The sequence below is a fragment of the Crinia signifera genome, chromosome 7 (assembly GCF_055691185.1).
Source record: "Crinia signifera chromosome 7, ASM5569118v1, whole genome shotgun sequence".
NCBI lineage: Eukaryota > Metazoa > Chordata > Amphibia > Anura > Myobatrachidae > Crinia > Crinia signifera.
In genome coordinates, this window is record NC_139223.1 from 177,909,547 (window position 1) to 177,935,176 (window position 25,630).

General features: G+C 43.7%; 1 protein-coding gene across 1 annotated transcript in view; it reads left to right on the top strand.

The window, feature by feature from the left end:
• SPAG16 (sperm associated antigen 16) overlaps window positions 1-25,630 on the top strand; it is a 713,525-nt gene that overhangs the window by 424,229 nt on the left and 263,666 nt on the right. Inside the window, exon 14 of the mRNA XM_083154490.1 lies at window positions 16,317-16,382. Coding sequence (XP_083010616.1) covers window positions 16,317-16,382 — 66 coding nt within the window. The remainder of the gene's footprint in view (window positions 1-16,316; window positions 16,383-25,630) is intronic.

Genomic DNA, 25,630 nt, shown 5'->3' on the forward strand with positions numbered 1-25,630 from the left:
ATCAGGACTCGGTATCTCTGTAGATCGCAGCTAATCTACTCCATCACTAAAGTCAGACACTTCCCGATATGGGCAACAATTCCATTACTTGCCTTTCCCCAGAGGAGAGCCGCTCGCTGTGAAATGCACATTAGTTATTATGCTCTGAAAATCAGCCAAACAGGCTTTGTTTTACCCAGGCCGTATGCAACACTGAGCAGCGTTCTGACTGCAAATGATCAATCAAACGGCAAACCTGTTCCTGCGATCAATTCTGGGGAGTTCATTCATTGGGGAAGCTTTTACCAAATCAGCACGCACCATATATCATCTGTGTGACAGCGCACATTTGGTCCTCAGTATTACCCCTGCTCCACACTTAAAGGGCCTTATTTTGGTTCATTCTTTCTGACAAAATCCTTCTTAGATGGGCAAAACCATGTGCACTGCAGGTGGGGCAGATGTAACATGTGCAGAGATAATTAGATTTGGGTGGGGTTTTACTTCAAAGTGAGATCTATATTGCAGTGTAAAAATAAAGCAGTCAGTATTTTCCCTGCACAGAAACAAAATTACTCACCCAAATCTAATTCTCTCTGCACCTGTTACATCTGCCCCCCCTGCAGTGCACATGGTTTTGTCCATCTAAGAAGGATTTTGTCAGAAAGAATGAACCAAAATAAGGCCTTTAATCACACAATACACCGCAGCAGCACGAGGGGTTATTCTGTGTGTCTGCAATGGTACACACAATGACGCAGCTTTCAGTAATAGCCGTGTGAGTGGATTGTTTCTACTCAGATATATACTGTGTTTTTGGCAATGAGTCTTGTACCCCTTTCAGACATACTACCCGGGATTTGCAACCCGGTACGATCCCTGGATATTAGTGATCCGGGTCAATTGCAGGTGCTCAGGAATGGATCCAGGAGTGAATTCCAGGGAAGACCCTTTCAGACATACTCTAGTCCCGGGTTGATGCGCGTTCATGTGAAAAATCCCGGGACTTTCGCATAGGTCTGAAAGGGGTGTAACCAAGCTTATGGCCTAATTCATGTTCATTGGGAACGGGGCGAATTCATGCCGTTCATTGTGGGGTGGAGGGCCAGGTGCGGACGGCATTGGGAATGGGGCTGCCCATGGGTACACCCAGAGTTTTAGGGGCACGGGCACTAACTTCTATTTGCAATGGCAGGAGAAATCATTCGATGTTCGGAGACAATCGAATGATTTCTCCTGCAGCGGAGGCATGCGAGGGGATGTTACACACCCCCTCACATGTTACCAAGGGGATTCGTCAGCGGCGGACGTTCGGATGGACGGCAGCCTCCTCCGGCTGGGCCCCCTCCTCTCTGCCAGCAGCAGCAGAGTTTGGGAGTCTGAACTCTAGTGTACAGTCCTAACATTGGAGCCACCCTCCCCCCTCGTGCACCGTGATCCCCTGCAGAGCTGCGATTGGATGTTTAGCATAAACATCCAATCACAGCCTTGGATGCGGGGGAGATATCATTCGGCGACCATCAAATGATTTTTCCAGTGCATGCAGATTTGGGACACCTCTGTGGAGTCTCAGACTTGTGGGCACCCTGTGCGGGAAGCGGGCGGGCAGCTGCCATCCATTGACGTCAGCTGCCATCCGCTGTCAGCTGACCGCCCCCGGGAATTTCCTCCCAGCAAATCCTCCGCCGCGCCGCCACTCCCCCTCGCACTGTTGTTTGCAAGTGCCCGGCAAATAATCAATTCGCTGCTGCCACTCGCACACTGCGGCTGCACATGTGCGTAACTAACTATGCACTTGCACAGTCGCAAAAAATCTCTCCCCTGCGAGTCGAGGCAGAGGAGCGCGTCCATCGGAATAGGGCTCATTATCTCTCGCCATTTATTATTTTTATTAGCATTTCTCCTGTTTACATAAAAGGATTTTTCACTCTCGTCTGATTGTAATTTGATGGGCTGTGTGTGTCCTTACGCAGCCCTCCATCCGCACATTGCACTTATATCTGCCTTACCTCTAATGCCTTTCACAAACATTTTTATATCCTCCGGCAGAATTTTAATGTTATTGTCTTGGGATATGATACAAAACTGTTGTTGTTTAGCACAATTGCATCCAAAGAACACAACGGAGCTTTCGGGGTAATTCAGACCTGATCGCACAGCTACAAATTCGTAGGCCAGGGCGATTATCGATGGACTGCACACGCGTACAGCTCACAGAACGCATGAGCGCGGCCGTCCTGCGATAAAATCCAGCGTCTTTCTTCATTGCTGGACGTACACCAGTTGATTGACAGGAAGCCGGCATTTGTGGGTGTCACCCGGACGTTTACTGGGAGTGTCAGGGGAAACTCAGACGTGCCCCGGCGTTTTCAGGGTATGAATGTGCAGATGATATAACTATATGGCTGAGATGCACAGAACTAGAACACAAAAACATTCATGAACGTCTGTTTAGCTGCTTTATACGGGCAGCTAGGTCTATTCCAATGCAGTTATCCAATCATCCGATAGACAGAAGCTAATTGGTTGCCGGTTCTTTTCATTTTTTTAACCTTTAGTAAATGTACCCCCTAGTATCTTAATATCAAATTTATAGAAGGTGCATACACACTGTACAATTTTTTTTTACCAAATTCGTTGAAAGACATTGATGACCAATTTCCCTTGAACCCAGTGTCCTGGACGAAAGATCGAGCTACAGTTTATAGGCTCTTTTTGAAAGAATTGAGCGGCATGCACAGTTGACGAACAACCTTGATGAACAACTGGCGGGAACAAGCGCATCATCATTCCTCGTTCGTCGCATATACACTGAAAGATATTTTGACCAATATCGTTCAGAAGGACCAAAATGAACGAAATTGGTCCAAAAGATTGCTCAAAAAATTAAACATTGTGTATGCTCCTATACACAGATTATAAAACAGCCTAATACCCCTTTCATCCAGAAGCAAACTACTGGGTTAAAGCTTTTCAATCGGGAATTTGCTGAAAAACCCGGGTTCTGTGTGAAAGGGTCAACACGGGTCTTAAATCCCGGCACTCCCGACCCTGCTCTTGACCAGGGTGTGAATCAGGCTGCACCCAGCAAAATGACCCTGTACTCAAAAATGCTGGGAAATTGCCGGGTGGCCGGTGTGAAAGGGGTATAATTGGTAAACGTCATAAACACAAATAAAGTCTGTATATACTTGTTGTCGGTTGAAAGTAATAACTCAGGCGACCAGGTTCTAGGATACAATGTGTTAAATATGGAGACTGACACAGGACATTTCAAAACAAAGATAAACATTTATTTAAGCTACAATAATAAAAACATGCAAATAAGTAACAAGTTAATACTCAGCTTTTATCTCAGATGTTTTAAGATCTGTCCCGGATGGTTGTCATCAGTAGTTTAAAGAATAAAAGTCCAGTCGTCCTCAGGGTCCCTCTTTAAGTAACTTTACTGAGTTCTTACACTGAGGTGATTTAGAAATCTATGTCCGCTGCAGACAGACCTAGCTTCAGGAACTCCTGCTATGTATAAGTCTCTAGACTTTATACCCATTCTGTGAAGCTGGATGTAGCAGTCTGTGCACGATATAAATTATCCAAAATGACACGATTCCCGTTCACATAGTTAGGGACACAATAGCCCATACAGCTTACTAGACAGTTCCGATCAGACATACTGATAGCAGGAACATATATTTATTATAATCAGTTTGCCTAAACACTGGCTACCCTTCCCACACTCTATATCTTTCGCACCAGGTCAAGGGTAAAAAACAGCTGGCACTTAGAATGGGACTATATTTCTAACTGGTGCCTATATGTCTGTAAAAACACTAATCCTAATGAAAAGTACATTTATATAGCAATGAAGTTATACAGATACAAAATGGAGGTTATACATGACAAAATGGCATCCAAAAAGTAGTTAAAAATATCACCCTATACAATACTGTCTACTTGTATACATCCAGCAGAAGTGTTACACTATAACATCGAGGACACTTCTCACCTTTTGACAAGTAAATATTTTTGACCTTACAATTACGGTTGAAGAACATGGCCAGAGGCACTTGGGTTCCAGACGGCTGACCGACAATGTCTAGTCAGACAGTCAATAGGTCGACACCAAAAGTTTGACGTGCAAAATGTCAACATTGAGAAAAGATTGACACATGGAACGGTCGCTATGGGTTTTTCATGTTTCTTTTCTTAAATTTTTTCACATAAAAACTCATGTCGGCCTTTCACGGGTCGACCCGTTTTACGTCGGACTTTTGCTTGTGCCGACACTAAAAACACGACCCTTTTCATTCCGACATATTCTTGTGATGACCTTATAATAATGTCGACCATTTTCATGTCGACCTATTGACTGTCAACCTAGACACTACTGATTTGTCCATCTGCACCCGGCCAGAACCGCTCGCTAAGCCGCCCCCCCCCCCGGTACCATGCGAGGGGATGTGTACGAGAATCCCTCCCCTCGCATGCGGCCGCCAGCAGGAGAAATCATTCGATGGTCGCCAAACATCGAATGAATTCTGCCATCGCAAGTAAAAGTCAGTCTGAACTGAGCGCTAGGACAAGACTGGGCGGGCGGCTGGTGTCCCATGATGTCGGCCGCCCGTATCCGCCAGGCATCAACCCGCCCGCGTACCCAGGGAAACACCCAGCATTTTTATGGGGGCACCCATATATTTCTCGGCGTTGACAAGCATTATGTCGACATACAGGAAGGTCGACATCCAGGAAAGTTGACATGGGTTAGGTCAACAGGGTCATTAGGTCGACACAAGCATTAGGCACATGCGAGGGGACGCGGTGCTATGCTTCAGTGTTCATGTTGACTGTGTCGACATTCGGGTCAAAAAAAGTGAAAACCCCCATGTTGACCTGTTGAATGTCGACCTTCCCAATGTCGACCTAATGCTTGTGTTGACCTAATGACCCTGTCGACCTAACCCATGTCGACCTTCAGTCAAGTCAACCCTCATGCATGTCGACCTAATTCTTGTTGACCTGGTTGGTGTGTATCCAATGATCCATACCCGTCTGCCCCCAGTCCTCCCTCCCCAAAGCGAATGGCCCAGCGGCTGCGTTACTCGCCGAAGCCGTTCACTGTTGGGGTTGCCAGAAATGCACATAGGCAAAGCCCAACCATCAGACCAGTGCGAGTGATCCTGAATCGGCCCCAGAATACAGTAATACTTTATTAATGAGCAGAGGGGGAGATCACAGGAGCCAGAGAGAACAGCCAGCCGGCACACATGCCTAGTCTACGCGTTCTCCCATCTGCATGACAATGCTATTGTATCTACAGCCTCAGCTATGGGACCCGCCAGGCCATTAGGAATAGTCTCTAGTAACTAATTTATCGTTCCAAGTAAATGCTGCTAACAAATCCTACTTCAGTACAAATCAATATTTCTCTAAACAACCCAAAGCCGAGTATACTGCGATGAGAATACAGCACGCAGCGCATATGACTGTACAGGGGTGTGGATCATTAGGTCGACAGTCAAAAAAAGTCCACCACTAATGGTTCGTAAAGCAGAAGTCGACACATAGAAATGTCTACATGCATTAGGTCGAAAATGGTCAACAGATCGACACATGGGAAGGTCGACGTGGGTAAATGTCAACCTGAGTTTTTAAAATGTTGGTGTTTATATCGACAAATGTCGACACGGGCACCGTATTAGTGTACCATGTCCACCCGCCATGCTTCCCTCTATGCCCACTGGGATGGTTAAGTATAAACAAGTCTTTTTTTTTTTTAATTAATGAAAAACTCATGTTTCATGTTGACCCTTTTCCATGTCGACCTTTTGGCCATGTCGACCATTTTCATGTGTCGTGCTTCTGCCTGTTGACCGATAGCGGTTAATCTTTTGACTGCAGACCTAGATAGTGTACTGGAAAATTTGATAGTAACCGATCTCGTTATCTAGCAGTTACTAATAACACGCCGATTCATTATAATATGTTTTCAAATAAACCAATGACTGGGGTTTGAAATTTGTATTTCCAAGATATTAGTCACTCTGCCTTTTAGAAAGTGCCTCTGTTTAGTCGTCCTTTGGTTTACCGTCATCAAACGTGGACCTATCTCTTATCTCCCGAGTCAAGTCTGTTCTCAGGTTTTGAAACCATGCCTGGCAGAGAGATACCGGGATTTACCATAGAGAAAATGCACAGTTCTCCTGCCCTGTCCTTAAACCTTGCCCATGGTGAAATGATTATTACATTGTTAAAGATAGAATTTCCAAGTGCCTCCACTACAGAGAGAGAGAATTCACTTTTATCTTGAAAGTACAATATCAGAAAGGAAAGAAAAGGCTTTTTCTTCCCCCACTTACCTCTGTTCATAAAAGATTTATTCAAGAGTTATGCTGGGCTACTTAGATTTGATGTGGTCTCTTGTGGAAATTCCCCAGCAGTCCTGCCGCGATGTGTAAGTAGTACACTGGCTACATTTCCAAGCTTAGAACATTCCAAGCTAAGCTGGAGAACCTAGGATTAAGTCGGAGAATGTCATACAAATGTGTAAAGAACCTCAAAATAAATAAATTGAACAATTACATACAAGAGACATAGGGGGAGAGTCTTTAAACTAAAAATGCGGTAAAAACCTGTTATCTGGGTTTTTACCGCATTTTGGGATGCTCTAAACATCCCCGCCGGGCTTCTACCACAACCCACTGCCGCCCCGCACCGACCCCCACCGCCCCGCACCGCAGCAGCAACACTGGCGGCAGGTAAGGGAGAGGGAGCTGCCGGGACCCGCCAAGACCCACTGACTCACGCAAAGGACAGCTCTTAACGCAAGAGCTGCCCTTTGCCATAATTATCGCATATGTTAGAGCATATGCGATAATTATGTATGCGATGGGCGGCGGAACTGAGCTGCGGATGTTAGAACATCCCGCCCATAATATTCTTGGGTGTGGTATAGGGGTCCGACAGTCATTATCCCGACGTCGGGATCCCGACTGGCCGGACCCAGACAGCATGGCGAGCGCAACAAAGCCCCTTGCGGGCTCGCTACGCTCGCCACTTATTCTATTCTCCCTCTATGGGGGTCGTGGACCCCCATGAGGGAAAATAGCCGACGGCCGTCGGGAACCCGGCTGTCGGTTTTTTGACAGTTGGGATCCCGGCGTCGGGTGAATGCCTGCCTAGGTCGACTGTCGGGACCCCGTCCGGCACCCAATATTCTCACACTGGTGTCAGCACTGTAGCATCCACAGAGCAACAAGATGCATTCAATTTTTTAAACTTTTTTATGTTTTACCATCCACTTGGATTACGATTGAGAACGGTAAAGTGTGCCGAGCTCAACAGTAGGGGAACGACGCACCTAGGCCCTTATTCTGGTTGACTTGCTCAGATACGAATTCGCATCTTTGCAAGTCACTCTAACCCTCCCTTGTGAATGGTTAGCCGGCGCCACCCTTTTACACGCGGGATGCCTTCGCAAGGGTTGCGAACGGATGTTTTACATAAACATCCATTCGCATGCCAGTGGGAAAGGTGAGGGGAGATTGCGCAATTGAAGACAGAACAAGGAATTGTAAAAAATGTAACAATAACAATTTATTTAAACATTTAATATGCTAAAAAATGGTGCAATTGCATCAATGTTAAAATTTTAAGTAATTGAAAAGGCTGTGTCCAATGATAAATAATGTCACCTTATTCTCTGGCAGAAGGAAAATAGGAGAAGGGGACGGTGGAATTGTCCTCCAGACCTTGGGGCAGGGATTCCTTTACAGAGTGTCCTCCAAATCGGACTATGGTGGTAAATGTCCTGGATATGGATTCTCTGTATGATTAAATTTTCCACTTAGAACCATGTAGAGGTACCTTAGATGGGTGGCGTTCCCTCAGATTGTGGTACCTTGAACAGTGGTTTGATGAATAGGGGTCCCGGTCTGGTTCTCCAAATATAGGATGTATTCCTGTAGATAACTTTTGCCAGGTGGGTGTCTGGAACAGCAGCAATAACAAAAAGGGTGGCTTGTTTGCCTATGCCAACGCGTTTCACTGCTTAGGAGCAGCTTTTTCAAGGTAGCTTTATCAGGCTGAGAGTGAGGGTATATATACCCATATTAATTACAAAAGCATATGCACCTGTGTATACACAATTAACTCTCTACTGAGATAAAATGCTTATAAACAGACCTTGTTATGAGCAGGAGACAGTATTCACCTCAAATATAGTAATGGCATTGAAAAACGAGTGATGCTTTACCTTAAAAAACAATTTTCATTTCATATTCATGTAGCCGGCGTCTTGCGACTTCCGGCTACGCACTTCCGGGTTCTCGTGGAACGCACGTGAGACGCATAGCGCTGTCTCATGCGGCGCTATCAACGCTAGAAAATGAGTGTACTTAGAAAATTCTATTAGGTTGAGCCAAGTATGTACATATTTGACGCTGAAGATTTTCAAGTATCAACGAGTAAATCTGTGTTTTAGTGTGGTGCATTGTAGTAACCGGGGGAATGGCTGCGTGCAGCTTTTATTTAGTTCCCCTGTGTTTAGGGAAATGGAGGCATAGATGTAAGGTGCCTATCTACATACATCATGTGCGTTATTTGATACGCACGTATATGCGGTCCACGAAAGAAACCCGGAAGTGGGATATTTTTGCTACAAAGACAACAACTAATTCTCAGTTCATACATAAATAATTCATACTTATAATATAAAAGGAGCTATTTAAACAGAGATAAAAAAAACATTTAAAAGAAAAATAAGAAGATATGATTGTACACAGAATTTGCATATTTCCATCAAAAACGGAATCTAATGATGGCAAAAAATATATATCTACAATAGTATGGAACATAAATAGATATGGGACAATTATACAGGTATTTCTATACATCCTAATATTTATACTAAAGTATAAGTTGATCAGATAACAGGCAGTGGAATTTCATAATAAACTTGAATAGAATGAATTTTTACTAATAATGCTTATAATGTTGTAATAATTTTGTTGGTACATTATGTAGTACTAAATATATATACATTACTATATATTTATTATGTAACACAGAAATATATTAAATGGAAAGAACGATAGAGAATCAATTTTTTATATATAATGTTTTTAAATTCATACATGTATAAATGGGTAAAATATGTCCTCCCTTTGGGTGGAGGTGTGAAAGGAAAGAAGGGGGGGGGGGAGGGGAAGGGAGGGAAGGTAGAAAGGAAGGGGAGGGGGGGGACCGGATGGTTAAAATGCAGGGGGAAGGTTAGATTCGACCTGTATTGGGTGTAAAGCTAGAGCACAGAATTCAGCTCGACGGCCTCATTGAGGCCCTCGGGGTGAATTGTGTGCATCTGGAACATCCAAAATACTTCCTGTTTACTGAGCTTCTTGAATCTATCACCGCCACGAGCGGTCTCTGGTACTGATTCCAGGCCCATCAGGCTTAGTCCTCTCGGATCACCTGCATGGACCTCAGAAAAATGCCGAGATATGCTATGTGTCAATAGTTTTTTATTGATATTTCGGCGGTGCTCCAAAAAGCGTATCTTGATTGGTCGGGTAGTTCGGCCTACATAGCCGAGGCCACATGGACACTGTAAGAAGTAGATTGTGTATTTGGTATTACAATTAATAAAGGAATTAATTTTGTATGATTTGCCTTCTTTATTTGTTATTTCATAATTGGATTTTTTGGGAATATGGTCGCATGTTAGGCATCTGTTTCCTCCACATTTGAAGAAACCATTTGGTTTTTCTCTTAACCAGGTTTTAGGAAGTATTTCTTTAGTGGGGTTCTGAACTGGTTTTAGGAAACTTGGGGCCAACATATTTTTTAATGTTCTATTCCTCTTAAAAATAAAACGGGGATTTTTTGGTAATAAATCTACTAGTAGAGGGTCTTGTTTAAGAATATTGAAATTTGTATCTATAATGTTTCGAATTTTGTTGGAATGAGTATTGAATGTTGAAATGAACATTAGTTGTTTCAGGTTTGGTTCAGTTTGTGTGTCTTTTCGTTTTTCATTTTGATATGTAAGGAGGTCTTCTCTATTGCGGGATGTGACTTCGCAAAGAGCTTGTTCGACCAGATCTTTCGGGTACCCTCTTTGTAGGAAAGACTCCTTCATATCTTCAGCTTGTTGGCCAAAGGTTCTAACATCGGAGCAGTTCCTATAAAGTCGTAAGAATTGTCCCTTTGGGATGCCCTTTTTCCAAGGGGGATAATGGGCGCTACTATAGTGCAAGTAAGAATTTGCTCCAACTTCTTTGGTGAAGTTGGAAGTGATGATTTTATCATCTACTGCTTCCAGGGTCAAATCCAGGAAGGAAGTCCGTTTCGAATCTAGGTGATGTGTGAAGGTTAAATTATAAGTGTTGGTATTAAGGTGATCAACGAAAGAAAGTGCTGAGGTTGGGGTCCCATCCCAAATAATAAAGAGGTCGTCAATATAGCGGCCATAGAGTACCAGGTTCGCCCCAAAGGGACTGTCCCAAATAAGATATTGCTCTACCTCCCCCATATAGAGGTTGGCGTAACTTGGGGCGAACCTGGTCCCCATGGCCGTTTCCATCACCTGTAAAAAGAATGTGTTCACAATAGAGGAAACCCCCTTATTCCCATTTACTATCACCTTCCTAAAATACACAAATCCCTCACTTCACCCCCTGGGCGACCCATTATCTCGGGTATCCAATCTCTTTCTTCCAATCTTTCTTTCTATGTCGATTCCTTTCTACAGCCTAGAGTGTCTTCCCTCAGGTCCCACATCAAAGACACAATTCATTTTTTGCAGCTAATCCAAAATATTGAATGGAAAACTTCTTATTAATTTCTTACTTTAGATGTTACGAGTCTTTACTCGAACATCCCTCACAATCTTGGCAGAAATGTTATAGCCAGAAGACTCCTGTCTGATGGTGACCTGGGGGAAAGACACCAACGTTTTATCACGGATTCCATTAGTTACATTTTAGAGCACAACTATTTTTTGTTCCAGGACACATTCTTTTTACAGGTGATGGGAACGGCCATGGGGGACCAGGTTCGCCCCAAGTTACGCCAACCTCTATATGGGGGAGGTAGAGCAACATCTTATTTGGGACAGTCCCTTTGGGGCGAACCTGGTACTCTATGGCCGCTATATTGACGACCTCTTTATTATTTGGGATGGGACCCCAACCTCAGCACTTTCTTTCGTTGATCACCTTAATACCAACACTTATAATTTAACCTTCACACATCACCTAGATTCGAAACGGACTTCCTTCCTGGATTTGACCCTGGAAGCAGTAGATGATAAAATCATCACTTCCAACTTCACCAAAGAAGTTGGAGCAAATTCTTACTTGCACTATAGTAGCGCCCATTATCCCCCTTGTAAAAGGGCATCCCAAAGGGACAATTCTTACGACTTTATAGGAACTGCTCCGATGTTAGAACCTTTGGCCAACAAGCTGAAGATATGAAGGAGTCTTTCCTACAAAGAGGGTACCCGAAAGATCTGGTCGAACAAGCTCTTTGCGAAGTCACATCCCGCAATAGAGAAGACCTCCTTACATATCAAAATGAAAAACGAAAAGACACACAAACTGAACCAAACCTGAAACAACTAATGTTCATTTCAACGTTCAATACTCATTCCAACAAAATTCGAAACATTATAGATAAAAATTTCAATATTCTTAAACAAGACCCTCTACTAGTAGATTTATTACCAAAAAATCCCTGTTTTATTTTTAAGAGGAATAGAACATTAAAAAATATGTTGGCCCCAAGTTTCCTAAAACCAGTTCAGAACCCCACTAAAGAAATACTTCCTAAAACCTGGTTAAGAGAAAAACCAAATGGTTTCTTCAAATGTGGAGGAAACAGATGCCTAACATGCGAACATATTCCCAAAAAATCCAATTATGAAATAACAAATAAAGAAGGCAAATCATACAAAATTAATTCCTTTATTAATTGTAATACCAAATACGCAATCTACTTCTTACAGTGTCCATGTGGCCTCGGCTATGTAGGCCGAACTACCCGACCAATCAAGATACGCTTTTTGGAGCACCGCCGAAATATCAATAAAAAACTATTGACACATAGCATATCTCGGCATTTTTCTGAGGTCCATGCAGGTGATCCGAGAGGACTAAGCCTGATGGGCCTGGAATCAGTACCAGAGACCGCTCGTGGCGGTGATAGATTCAAGAAGCTCAGTAAACAGGAAGTATTTTGGATGTTCCAGATGCACACAATTCACCCCGAGGGCCTCAATGAGGCCGTCGAGCTGAATTCTGTGCTCTAGCTTTACACCCAATACAGGTCGAATCTAACCTTCCCCCTGCATTTTACCCATCCGGTCCCCCCCCTCCCCTTCCTTTCTACCTTCCCTCCCTTCCCCTCCCCCCCCCCCCCCTTCTTTCCTTTCACACCTCCACCCAAAGGGAGGACATATTTTACCCATTTATACATGTATGAATTTAAAAACATTATATATAAAAAATTGATTCTCTATCGTTCTTTCCATTTAATATATTTCTGTGTTACATAATAAATATATAGTAATGTATATATATTTAGTACTACATAATGTACCAACAAAATTATTACAACATTGAAACAGAATAAGCATTATTAGTAAAAATTCATTCTATTCAAGTTTATTATGAAATTCCACTGCCTGTTATCTGATTAACTTATACTTTAGTATAAATATTAGGATGTATAGAAATACCTGTATAATTGTCCCATATCTATTTATGTTCCATACTATTGTAGATATATATTTTTTGCCATCATTAGATTCCGTTTTTGATGGAAATATGCAAATTCTGTGTAATCATATCTTCTTATTTTTCTTTTAAATGTTTTTTTTTTATCTCTGTTTAAATAGCTCCTTTTATATTATAAGTATGAATTATTTATGTATGAACTGAGAATTAGTTGTTGTCTTTGTAGCAAAAATATCCCACTTCCGGGTTTCTTTCGTGGACCGCATATACGTGCGTATCAAATAACGCACATGATGTATGTAGATAGGCACCTTACATCTATGCCTCCATTTCCCTAAACACAGGGGAACTAAATAAAAGCCGCACGCAGCCATTCCCCCGGTTACCACAATGCACCACACTAAAACACAGATTTACTCGTTGATACTTGAAAATCTTCAGCGTCAAATATGTACATACTTGGCTCAACCTAATAGAATTTTCTAAGTACACTCATTTTCTAGCGTTGATAGCGCCGCATGAGACAGCGCTATGCGTCTCACGTGCGTTCCACGAGAACCCGGAAGTGCGTAGCCGGAAGTCGCAAGACGCCGGCTACATGAATATGAAATGAAAATTGTTTTTTAAGGTAAAGCATCACTCGTTTTTCAATGCCATTACTATATTTGAGGTGAATACTGTCTCCTGCTCATAACAAGGTCTGTTTATAAGCATTTTATCTCAGTAGAAAGTTAATTGTGTATACACAGGTGCATATGCTTTTGTAATTAATATGGGTATATATACCCCCACTCTCAGCCTGATAAAGCTACCTTGAAAAAGCTGCTCCTAAGCAGTGAAACGCGTTGGCATAGGCAAACAAGCCACCCTTTTTGTTATTGCTGCTGTTCCAGACACCCACCTGGCAAAAGTTATCTACAGGAATACATCCTATATTTGGAGAACCAGACCGGGACCCCTATTCATCAAACCACTGTTCAAGGTACCACAATCTGAGGGAACGCCACCCATCTAAGGTACCTCTACATGGTCCTAAGTGGAAAATTTAATCATACAGAGAATCCATATCCAGGACATTTACCACCATAGTCCGATTTGGAGGACACTCTGTAAAGGAATCCCTGCCCCAAGGTCTGGAGGACAATTCCACCGTCCCCTTCTCCTATTTTCCTTCTGCCAGAGAATAAGGTGACATTATTTATCATTGGACACAGCCTTTTCAATTACTTAAAATTTTAACATTGATGCAATTGCACCATTTTTTAGCATATTAAATGTTTAAATAAATTGTTATTGTTACATTTTTTACAATTCCTTGTTCTGTCTTCAATTGCGCAATCTCCCCTCACCTTTCCTTTTTGTTATTTAGGGACTGACAATCCCTGTTATTGATTGCTGCAGGCTTAACCACCCATACAGGCGCCCCACACAGATACCTAGGTATCTGTATTCTTTCTATTGCATGCCAGTGGGAACCTCCTCCATCTTTGACCTTTTGCATAACGATCTTTTGTAGTCTACCTAACTACTGTCAACCATATGTACCGCATCCCTTTCAGAGCTATGGCATAACGACATGCAACACAGATCTGTGTCATGTTATTCCATTAAGAAAGTCAAACAATTGGAGGTCGGGTTTGTTCTGTTCAAGGTGGGTTCTGGTTGCCCGGAAATCCCCCTCCTCTTGGCAAGTGCCTTAAATTGTGACAACAATAGCACTGGTATATAATATGATCAATAGAGCTGCCACCACATCATGCAGTGTAAGGGACAGAGCAGAGCTGCTGCACATGCCCAGTGTACCAGCTTCTTCTACAACATTTACTGTATGTGTGGATCTGAGCCCTCAAACATCGCAATGGACCAGAGAGTAGCTGCCAGGAGGAAGAGAAAGGAGCCTTAACATGAAGTGGGAGAATGTGAGCTTAGAAAGTGCAGTACTGGTTCTATTATGTTTGTGTATTCATTTGTTATGATATGTTTAGCCTTTTCCTGACCAATTATCTAATTTAAATGTTTGAAACACCCCCTTCTAATAATCCTGCGTTTGCCACTGGAGAGGGACTAAGTTTGCATAGTGAAGGAAATGGAAGTCCTAGCTGGAAACCACATTAGAGATTTGAGCAACAGACGAGAAGGAACAGTAATGGTGTCAACAAAGAAGTGCAGGAATGGAGGTCTGGGGACTTCTTATGAGGTCTGTTTTGGACATATTGAGTTTGAGTTAGCCTGGAACATTCAAGAGAATACAGTAAAGTACAGAACTGCTGATCATCCGAAAGAGGAGGAAAGCAGAGAAATAAATCTTGGTGTTGTCAGACCAGAGATCGTATTTCTTCCACGTGAACTTGTGTGTTCACCATAGACGTTGGTGCACAGAAGGAGAGTGGAGGAGTCCGGGTTAAAAACATGAACTAACATTTGAAAAGGTAAAAGTTAAACCAGAGAAGCCGTTATGATTGAGGCCAATGGGGTAGAGGTTATACAGGAATAATGGCACGATTCAGAGCAGTAAAATGATGAGCGAGGAGAAGCGGCCATACTGTAGAAGATTGTTTGGAAACCTGTTAAGGGCCTATTAAGAGGAATAAAAGCTAGATGGCATCAGACTGAGGAAGGAGTAGAAGCTGGTGAGGCAGGTGTAGGGTATGGGAGTGATTCTGGTTGGCTCGCAAACATCCTTAGATCGTTGCTTTGAGAGCCACCTAACGCTGTCCGTACAAGCGCCCACCCCCCCCAACTAAACAGCGAATTTCCCCGCAGCACTGCGAATGGATGATTTGCATAAAACCTATTTGCAGGCCTGCGTGCGGGACCCAAATCATTCGATGGTCGCGGATCATCGAATGATTCCTGTAAAGCTAGCTAATTTTCTAAATCAGTCTCTGCTAACTTAGATTAGCGGCGCCCTGCTCCGAGAACAGATGGCAGCCCCTGGAAGGCAGGTGGCCATCCCCATTTGGAAATGGATGCCCATTTTTTTCCAGGGTGCACCCAGCGCCCATGCGATCGCCCCCCCCCCCCTCCCCCATGCTGCACTTGCCTTGGAGACTATGCCAGTCTCTAAGGGCACCAGCAGTGAAGACCTGCACAACATCTGCATCCAACCGGAATGAGGGCCGATGTCCGCTGGTTTATAAGTAAATCCTTTTACCGGTACGCATGTCAGCAGACGTAATCTATCAGTAAATCTGCCACCTATATGACAAGCAGGTATAAACCCACAGTGCAGGGACGCTGTTTTAACAACATGTTCAATCTCACAATTATATATCTCTGCACAGGAGCTGTCCGTCTACTGCTGTAATGTGGCATTCATACATTGTACTCTAACTATATAACACAAATAGTAATATGCAGAGGCGTACCTACATATTCATGGGCCCCATAGCAAAAGTTTGTATGGGCCCCCTATTTAGTAGCTGATGGTGATAAATGTATGTAAAACATATCACTTAGACTGCAAAGATGGGCCCCTTCAGCTCTGGGCCCCATAGCAGCTGCACCCCTTGCACCTATGGTAGTTACGCCCTTGGTAATATGTCCTTAAACTGCCATTACATTATTACATAGTAAATCCTGATGATGTGTTATCTGTTGTTTCAGGGTGTGTGTGCTCAGACCTTCTATGGACACCTCCACTCCTGCAATTACGCCACCTTTAACATGAAGGTAAGTGTCAATTGGCTCCGCACAAAAATAACAGAACTGCAACGTATCACTGATTTAAAAAAAAAATGAAATCAAAGTGCAGTTAAATTTAAAGCATAAAAGATTGCAATAGGTTCCATTCATAGTTACCTCCCCTCCCGAATCCTGCGGGAGAGTCCAGTTTAACTGATTATCTCCTGCTGCCCTGCATTATAAATCAAATCTCCTGTTTCTTTCGAGTCTTCTTTGCAGCCAGTCAAGAGGGGGGAGCGGGTACTTTACTTTTCACCCGGGGCCGGGTCTGATGGAGGGACCCAGGTCTCACGTTCCCCTTCACGCTGCATGGAGCCCCCGGGCAGTGCGAGTAGGGGACAGGCTGTTGCTGCAGCCTCTCTCCCCAGCTCAGCGTACGCTGCTGAGTACCGTGTGCTGAGCGGAGGAGAGAAGCAGCTGCAGCACCAGCCTGTCTTCTCTCTCCCAGAGCGGGTGTCCCACCTGCTGGACGGTCGGTGGCCCGCATCCTGATAAAATAAATTTTTAAACGGGATTTACGCCCACTCCCATTGGCCACACACCTTTTTTGCCCGGCCCGGCGGCGCTGGCAGCAGCCCTGACTGTAAGGGGAAATTTTACTAAAGTGTCAGTTTTTAGTAGTGCGTGTTTTTGCCAATGGCAACCAACATGATTCTAGCTAAAAGGTGCCAGATAAATTATAAGTAAAATCTCCTTGGTTGCCGAGGGCAACAGCTCTCAAATCTAAGAACTCACATTTTAGTAAATTTACCCCTGAAAGTGCTATTTGTGTTTACTTTAATAATGGTACATGCTGAAAATTATTGTAATATTGATTCTGAGATTGAAGGTCTTGAAAATAACTGTATTTTTGCCGTGTGTGTGTTTTCTATGCTGTGAGTGTCTCTATGATTTACTCCCTGCTATTACTTATCAGTCAGAGTTTACTACCTGTGTTTTGGTGTCTGTGGCTCGCAGAGTAAAGTAATGTTTATGTCAGAATGAAAAAGCTATGAAACAGCCGCAGGCTTCGTGTCGCTAAACTACTGATCCCCCTAGCCATAGCGGCATTGCAAAACGACAGCGAATGATCTCTCTGTGACGCGCGGTAACCGGAGAAGCGCCGCTTTGTGCAGCAGATCTACGATACAAAATTGTTATTTTTCAACTGGCCTATTAATACTGGTACGGCCATGAATCCGTGCGTTTTCAAAGTGTAAATGAGTTAAATAAAAACTGGTGCCTCCATCTATTATTGCGGGTGATGAAGAAGGGTCTTGTGAATATATAATTACTGCCAGGCGAATTAATTCTGCACAGCGGGCAGCCAAGCTGGCTGAATCTTTCATATAAATATGTTCATTTTCAAATCAACACAGCGGGGTTTCTCTTCGCTTGTGAATAAGGCTTTGCTGCCCATTGCCGTATTGTACAGTGGTGAATGTTCCGTACTGAAAATGTAATGGTCATCTTTCACGCCTCTCTGTTACGTCCAGGACGATGCAAGCAGACAAACAAACCTGCTTTCACAGTCTGGTTTCTATCGAAAAATCGTGATATGATCTAGACCAGAACTAGCCAAAAGCAGTGGCGTAACTATAGCTCTGCAGCCCCTGCGAAGGCGGGGGGGCGCAGAGAAATTGGGGGCGCCGTCGGGGGGCTGCGGGGCTATAGTTACCCGCGGTCTGCATCTCGCCAGCTCTCTGCCGGGACCTTCCTGACCGTCACGGTCCCGGCCGGCTCCTGCTGCAATGAAAACTGACAATTAGAAAATGGCTGCCCCCATACTGCAGACAGTTTTCTGTCTGCAGTATGGGGGCAGCCATTTTCTAAGAGTTTGTTTTCATTGTAGCAGCAGGAGCCGGCCGGGACCGTGACGGTCAGGAAGGTCCCGACAGAGAGCCGGGCGAGACGTAGACCGCGGGTAAGAAGGGGGGCAGGTTAGGTGTGTGTGTGTGGGGGGGGGGCGCCGAATAAACGGGCGGCGCGGGGGGGGGCGCTAAATAATTAGTTACGCCCCTGGCCAAAAGGTAGATCACGATCCACCCGTCGATTGCGGCGCTCCCGTATTGTGAACGCCGGCATTCACACCGCCACGATGCTGAACACATCCTGTATATATAACTGAGCATGGTATTTTGTTGCTGCGACATAGTAGCACAGGATCATAAAATAGAAAAAAGTGGATCTCCACAGCGCTATCTCCCGGATCTCATCAGTCTCCCTTATTGCAAGTAGAAATGATTCCAAAAAAGGGGGGATTCTCCAGCCGTATAAAGAGAAAATAAGATAAACCAGGCCTACATTTTCTGCACTCCGCCTTTTTCCCTCCCCCCCCGGGATAACAGTCACATGGAAGTTTGCGCGGAACATCAGGGTGGCGGACATCAGCTATGCTAAAACCATATTCACAGGACAAGACCTGCACATCCATATTAAGCCAACCCGTAGATACCACAAGGGGACATATGCGTGCCAAATACAAGACGAGGACCATTTCCTAATAGCGCAGATGTTTTATTTCCTCAATGTGACCTGGAGTCGTGACATAGAATACTCGGAGCTGGAGGAGATCTTCAATGATGCCCTGTATTCAGAGGCCAGTCCTGAGCCACAGCCGGAACATATTGAACAGCAGGAGCCAGAGATCATCACTATTATGGAGCGCTTTAAGGACAAGGTAATGACGAGTATGCCATTCTGCGTCATAATCACCCTCTCCATGGCGGCGGTGCTGACAGCGATGGCGATATAACTCATGCACATATACTATCCTACAAAGAGAACAAGGCATCGGGGTGACATAGTGTGACGCGGCCCATCATCATGGGCCACGGTCATATTAACCTGCCCTTCTAGTCACACCTTGTCATCAGCATGTGACCAGGACTTAGCGCTGACTCCGGGATGCCGCAGCAAACAGCGCTGCCTTAAATACTCTGCGCTGCCTCCAGTACTCCATAATTTAATAAAATCTTATTACATCATATGTTTTTTCTCATTTCGTTCTTGGGATGGGTTATAATGGATTGGGTATTGGATTTTTATTATTTAGTTTATATAGCTCCATACATTGCAATAATATGTGCAACAATATATACTTATGTCAGCGGTTCTCAAACTGTGGGTCCTGACCCTAAAGTGGGTCATGACCATCTCAGCATGGGGTCACGACTCCATGTTGCTGACTGTCAGGCCGATGACTTCTCTGATCTCTCAGCCAGTAATCCGGGAAGCAGTCATCTATTAGAATGAACTTAGGTCTACAGTCATTAGGTCGAACCCACTAGGTCGACTGGCAGGAAGGTCGACCTGACTTAAGGTCGACATGGGCCAAGGTCGAGATGACTTAAGGTCGAATTTGCATAAAGGTCGACATGAGGAAGGTCGACTGGTCATAAGGTCGACATGGGTTTTTCACTGTTTTTTGAGCCAACATGTGCCGACAGTCGGTATTTCATGCCCTACCATCCACTAGGGCATGGAGGAGGTTATTATTGCTGTGGCGAGTGAAGCGAGCCACCGTGCCCGATGCATTGTGAGCAAAGGGAGCGATGCGAGGGTCCGATTCTCATTGCCAACTGTGTCCATGTCGACTGTGTCGACATTCGGATAAAAAACAGTGAAAAACCCATGTCGACCTTATGACCAGTCGACCTTCCTCATGTCGACCTTTATGCAAATTCGACCTTAAGTCATGTCGACCTTGGCCCATGTCGACCTTAAATCAGGTCGACCTTCCAGCCAGTTGACCTAATGGGGTCGACCTAATGACTGTAGACCTAAGTTCATACTGACAGATGTACCGATTCCGTAGGACAATGTCCTGGCGTACAGCGCTCCCTACTATTTAAAAAAAAAAAGAGAAAAGGATGTATTAACCCTTTCAAGTCCAACATTTAGTCAGGCTCAACAGCCCTAGCTCTAGTACCAGATCCAATGGTGAAACACTTTAAAATAAGAACATTAACATTGTTCTACAGTCAATGTAGAACATTTAAAAAATATATATACAATTATTTTAAACATTTAAACCAGACTGTTTGAATTGCAAAGAAATTGGACTGCAAAAGGTTAAGGTGCGCCGCTTGCTGCAGCTGGTTTGAGGGTTGTCACTCCTCAAAAGACACAAGCAAAATACAAAATAGTATTGAATCAGTGCCGGCTGCACCAAGAAATTATATAAAATAATTAAATGATAATAAACATTATAATATAAATAAGACGGTTTCTTTCTTAGTTCAAAAGAGATATTTTACTACACATTAAACTAGACAAAATATAAAATAAGTATGTATATAAATATATATCATGAAGCTGATAAATGACACATTGTATAATTACTACTATACGAAGGATGCGCAGATATTAGCTGGAAAAGGACATCCCCAAATAGTAAGCAGCACAAATGTTACCAGGTGGCCGTGGAGGTCCCCAATGTGGAAAGTGGCTGTCCACCAGATCTTTTCTGTAAGGGTAGTTGGTTAATCTGGGTAGCTGAATATACAGGTGCTGCCAGAGAGTTCTCTGTATATTAGTGGAGATAGTCCCAAGGTGAATCCTGTAGGTAGAGTCCTTGATAATCCATTAGGTACTGTACAGTTGCAGTAAGGCGATCCTCAGGAGGAGATAGTGTCAGGAAGTCTGGTTCAAGCTCAACACTTTTCTCTGGGATAAAACCCCCAGCTTCATCAGGAGTAAGGTTTGCTTGCGTGCCCCCTTCAGCCAGTCTGCCATCAGCCAACCTGTGTCACGCATGAAATCTGCCAATTGGCGAATGCTTAGCATTCATACCAAGGATTAGAACACGCGGCCTGTCCCACTGTAGGCAGACAGTTTACTGATACAGCTATTTTTTCTACCTACACATTATGTATGCAGATTCTGACTATGAATAATTGTTAGTTCAAAACCATTGCCATTAGGCAGAGCTATGTACTATAGTAACGTCATATAGCTTGATTGTGCAGGAGCAAATACCTCCATCAGTAAGGTGTCTGCGTCTAGTGGGACAGATCAGAAGTTCTAATACAGGGTGTGACACTTGCAAAAATTACATTTAGAAAAAAAGTGTGATATCTATTGTCCTGCTACCAGGGGAGGTCAGCCATAGAAGTCATATCTAACGCTTTCAATTAACTGATTCAAACTCGCAGAGGAGGAGAGGTGCCCTCTTGGGAGCAGGAGCCCAGCAGCAGATGACTCCAGAGTTCCGCCTCTGCTTAGATGACCGACTCACATCAAAAACTTCCCCTTCCAACCTGCACTTACTGTAAATATACCCATCAATTCAATCTAAATTTTTACATATTCACCATGGAAACTGGCACCAAGCCCGTGCTGCTGTAGGCTCAGCGTCCCTCTCAATCATAAGTGTTGTTTTTAGCACTTTTCATTTTGAACCCGTGCAACGAAGCAAAAAATAGCTGAACTCCATAAACATCAATGCTTGCAGCTCTGAATCAGGCCTACTCCCAAACAGGTGTAGTATATCTTGTCGACGGCTGCAATGTCTACATTGGGGAAATGTAGCTATGTGCTAATGCCAACCCTAACTGAAATGTCGACATTGCCGTATTCATTATTTCTGATGTCGACATTTTATCAATGTAAGAATTTTCTTTTTGAACATTGTAATGTCAGAATACGACATTTTCAACACAGACATGCTGACCACATGACCTCCAAAATAATAGGAGCAATTACACCCCTAGGAAATAATACCGGTCTCTAGAAGCAAGAGCATAGAGACCGTTACATGTGTTATATACAGGGTGTAGCTACCGGGATACGGTCGTATTGTCGATCCCACTTACGTCGACAGTCATTAGGTCGACACTGTTTGGTCGACAGGTGTCTAGGTCGACATGGGACAAGGTTGACATGGTTTTAGGTCGACAGGTCAGAAGGTCAACATGGTTGTTTTTTTACTGTCTTTTGAGCCGACACGTGCCGACAGGCGGTATTTCATGCCCTACCATCCACTAGGGCGTGGTGAGAGAATAAAATAGTGTCCGAAGCATTGCAAGCGATGCGAGGGGCTGCGGTTGGCTTCCATCTGTGCCCATGTCTACTGTGTCGACATTCGGGTCAAAAAACAGTAAAAACGACCTGTCAACCTAACCCATGTTGACCTAACGCTGTGTCGTAAGTGGGGTCGACAATACGATCCACACCTGTAGCTACCATAGGTGCAGGGGTTGCAAATGCTATGGGGCCCAGAACTGATAGGAGCCACCTTCCATGTCACAGTTACATGTATTATACACAAGGATGTAGCTACCATAGGCACAGAGGGTGCAGCTCCTATGTGGCTAGTGCTGAGAGGGGCCACCTTCCCTGTCTATACAACTGGGGCACTGTAATGTGGCACAGTATGAAGTGGAGGCACTATAATGTTACATATTAAGAACTGGGGCACTATAATGTGGCACAATATGAAGTGGAGGCACTATAGTGTGGTATATATATGGCACAGTATAAAGTTTTAACCCTTTAAAGTGGCAAAATATAAAATGTAGACATGTATGTCATAATGTGAGTTGGGGTACTGTGTGGCATAATGTGTACTGGTAGCCCCACAATGTGGCATAACATGAACTAGCACACTACCGTGGGTCATAAAATAAACTCTTGCACTACTATGGCGCATAACGTTAACTAAGGCACTACTGTGCTTCATAAAATGAACTAGGAAACTTTTATATAGCATAATATTAACAACTGCTGCAGTTATTTCTCTAGAAGCCCTGGGACACGCCCTTCAAGATCTTGCTATGGGGCCCACATAGATCTGGGTAACGCCCCCTCCTAGAAGCGTGATTATAATAAAGTAAAGAACCATCTACTTCACATAATCCCCCGGTGATAGCCTGGTATTATATTATTTTATATAATGTCCGGGGACGGCGAGTGCTGCTGGAATTGATAGTGTATTACAGTGCATTGCTGATCACGTTACACCGGCTGCCTACAGCACGATGTGGTGCGTCTCTATTCGCATAAGTCATTGTCAAGAAGTGATCTCATACAGCTCATACGTAATCATTGCCTGGCAGGATGAGATTGTGAATTGCCCAATGGATAACCCTGTAGGCAGTTCAGCCCCCACTTCTTCAATGTAATCACATCAGCAGAATTACTTGAAGCCTCTGCACTGCTGTTGACGCTAGCGATTTCCCCATTATTCCTCATATAATGGCTACTTCACCGCCATAAACACAGAATATTATTCAAACATTTTTATTGTCATACGGCCTTTCTGTTCTAATATCCAAACACACTGTGATTATTTGGCTTACCGATGTGCCACGAGGGATATTACTTTTATGCGGTTATTTCAGTTAAGAGTTTCATTGCAGACGCTGAAGTGGGACAATGATTTATTCATTATTCTTCATACTCTGTACAAAACAACTACTCCGTGGCGTGATACTCATAGAGACAGCTTTGCCTGGCTCTAAACTAATATACGAGGACTCAAAAATATAATTTGGAGAAAATTTACAGCAAATATATACATTTAGATGTACATGTTATCAGGACAGTTAATTATTATAGTTTAACATTTTTTAGTTAAAAGCCCGCCAAAATGACGGCTTCTGCAATGTACTTCCACTTTGAGCTGTGACAGTTTTTTACTTCCACTTTGAGCTGTGACAGTTTTTAGCCCACAAACTCTCCACCGCACCCCCAGTCCCTTTCTGCTCCTACCTCCAATCTCTGTCTTCACTGCTCCCTCTCTCCACATCCAGCAAGTTCGAAACAGGTCAGCGTCCCGGCAAAAATTGGAGCGATTTGGTGCCTCAGCTGAAGTACTCTGTGCTGTAGCTAGTCTGGTAACATATTCTAAAAGATAATAGATAGGGGGCGAAATTTAATAGGGTGGGATTTTTTAGACATGTGTGATTTTTGGTTAAAAACGGGCAAATTCGCACGTTTTTCAAAAATCGCACATGTAATAGGGTGTGATTCGCGAAATCGCACATTTTGAAGTGACGATTTTTAAACACACTTCAAATAGGCATCCAGATGTTTTCCCATTGGAAAGCATCTAGCTCGCACATGTAATAGGGTGCGATTTTTGGTAAAGGTTACCAAAAATAGCCAAAAAATTAGACCAGGTTCTGGCTGACGAATTTGACAGAACCATGCACAGATCATTGTGATCTGTGCATGGTTCTGTCCAAAAAACGGTTTAATTTTTACACAAAATCGCATCTTTTAAAATCATGACTGAAAATCGCACCATATCGCTCTTTTTTGCCGCAAATTCGCATGTCATTACATATGCGAATTCAGGGCCAAAAAATTCGATTTTTGCACATGCGATTTCGGGAGATTTTTGGACATGTCCAAAAATCGCCCCCTATAACATTTCGCACAGGATCTGATTGGTTGCCCATAGCAACATCTCTTCTCCAATAGAACTCCATTCTTGCCATCCTCCCGGAATGGCCAGAAGCCTCCCAAAAATCGGGTCTGCTTTCCGTGTTCCCCTGGTGGGGAAGTTTCCTGCATTGGCCCTACCAGGTCCTAACTTCTGCTTGTGGGGACCAAATAACGCAATTTGCATCTTTGTATCCCTGCCTCCGCTATGCAATGTCTGTAACCGGCATTGTACAGTGGGGGCGTGGCAGTGATGATGCAATTGCCACACCTCCAACCACTGGCCCATTCCATGAGCTCTGCCTCCAGCTCCACCCCTTTCTTGGCACAGCTGCCAGACCTGCCCTTACTTCATTGAGGGCAGCCTAAAAGTCGGCAAGCCTGTTGACCTCCCAGCTCAGTAAATAAACCCCAGAGTGTGTACTTTGTACATGTCCATCTCAAGGACTGTGGACACAAATAATTCCTGGCTAAGTATTATAAACTTGTTCCAGCGAAGCGGTTTTTTGTTTCCAGCCGTATCCTGCAAACAATGCAAATCTCCTGAAGCACAAATATCACTAGGCAACATTTCAGCCAAAGAGAATGACATTTGTATTTATTCCAGTCTGCTCTGGCTTAGCTACAGTATAATATCAATATTTCATGTGTGTTCTTCTGTGTTGCCTGGACCAGCCTGAACGATGCAATATGCTTTCGTGGGGGTACATGGTTATCCGGACGCTGTGAGGATATAATCAAATGTATGTAGATTTTGCCATAATACACATCTTTGCTGGATGCTGAGAATGATGGTGTTGTCTATATTGACCACAATACTTCATTTAATATGTCATTTGTATCTGTTGCACTTATTAGGTATGGACATC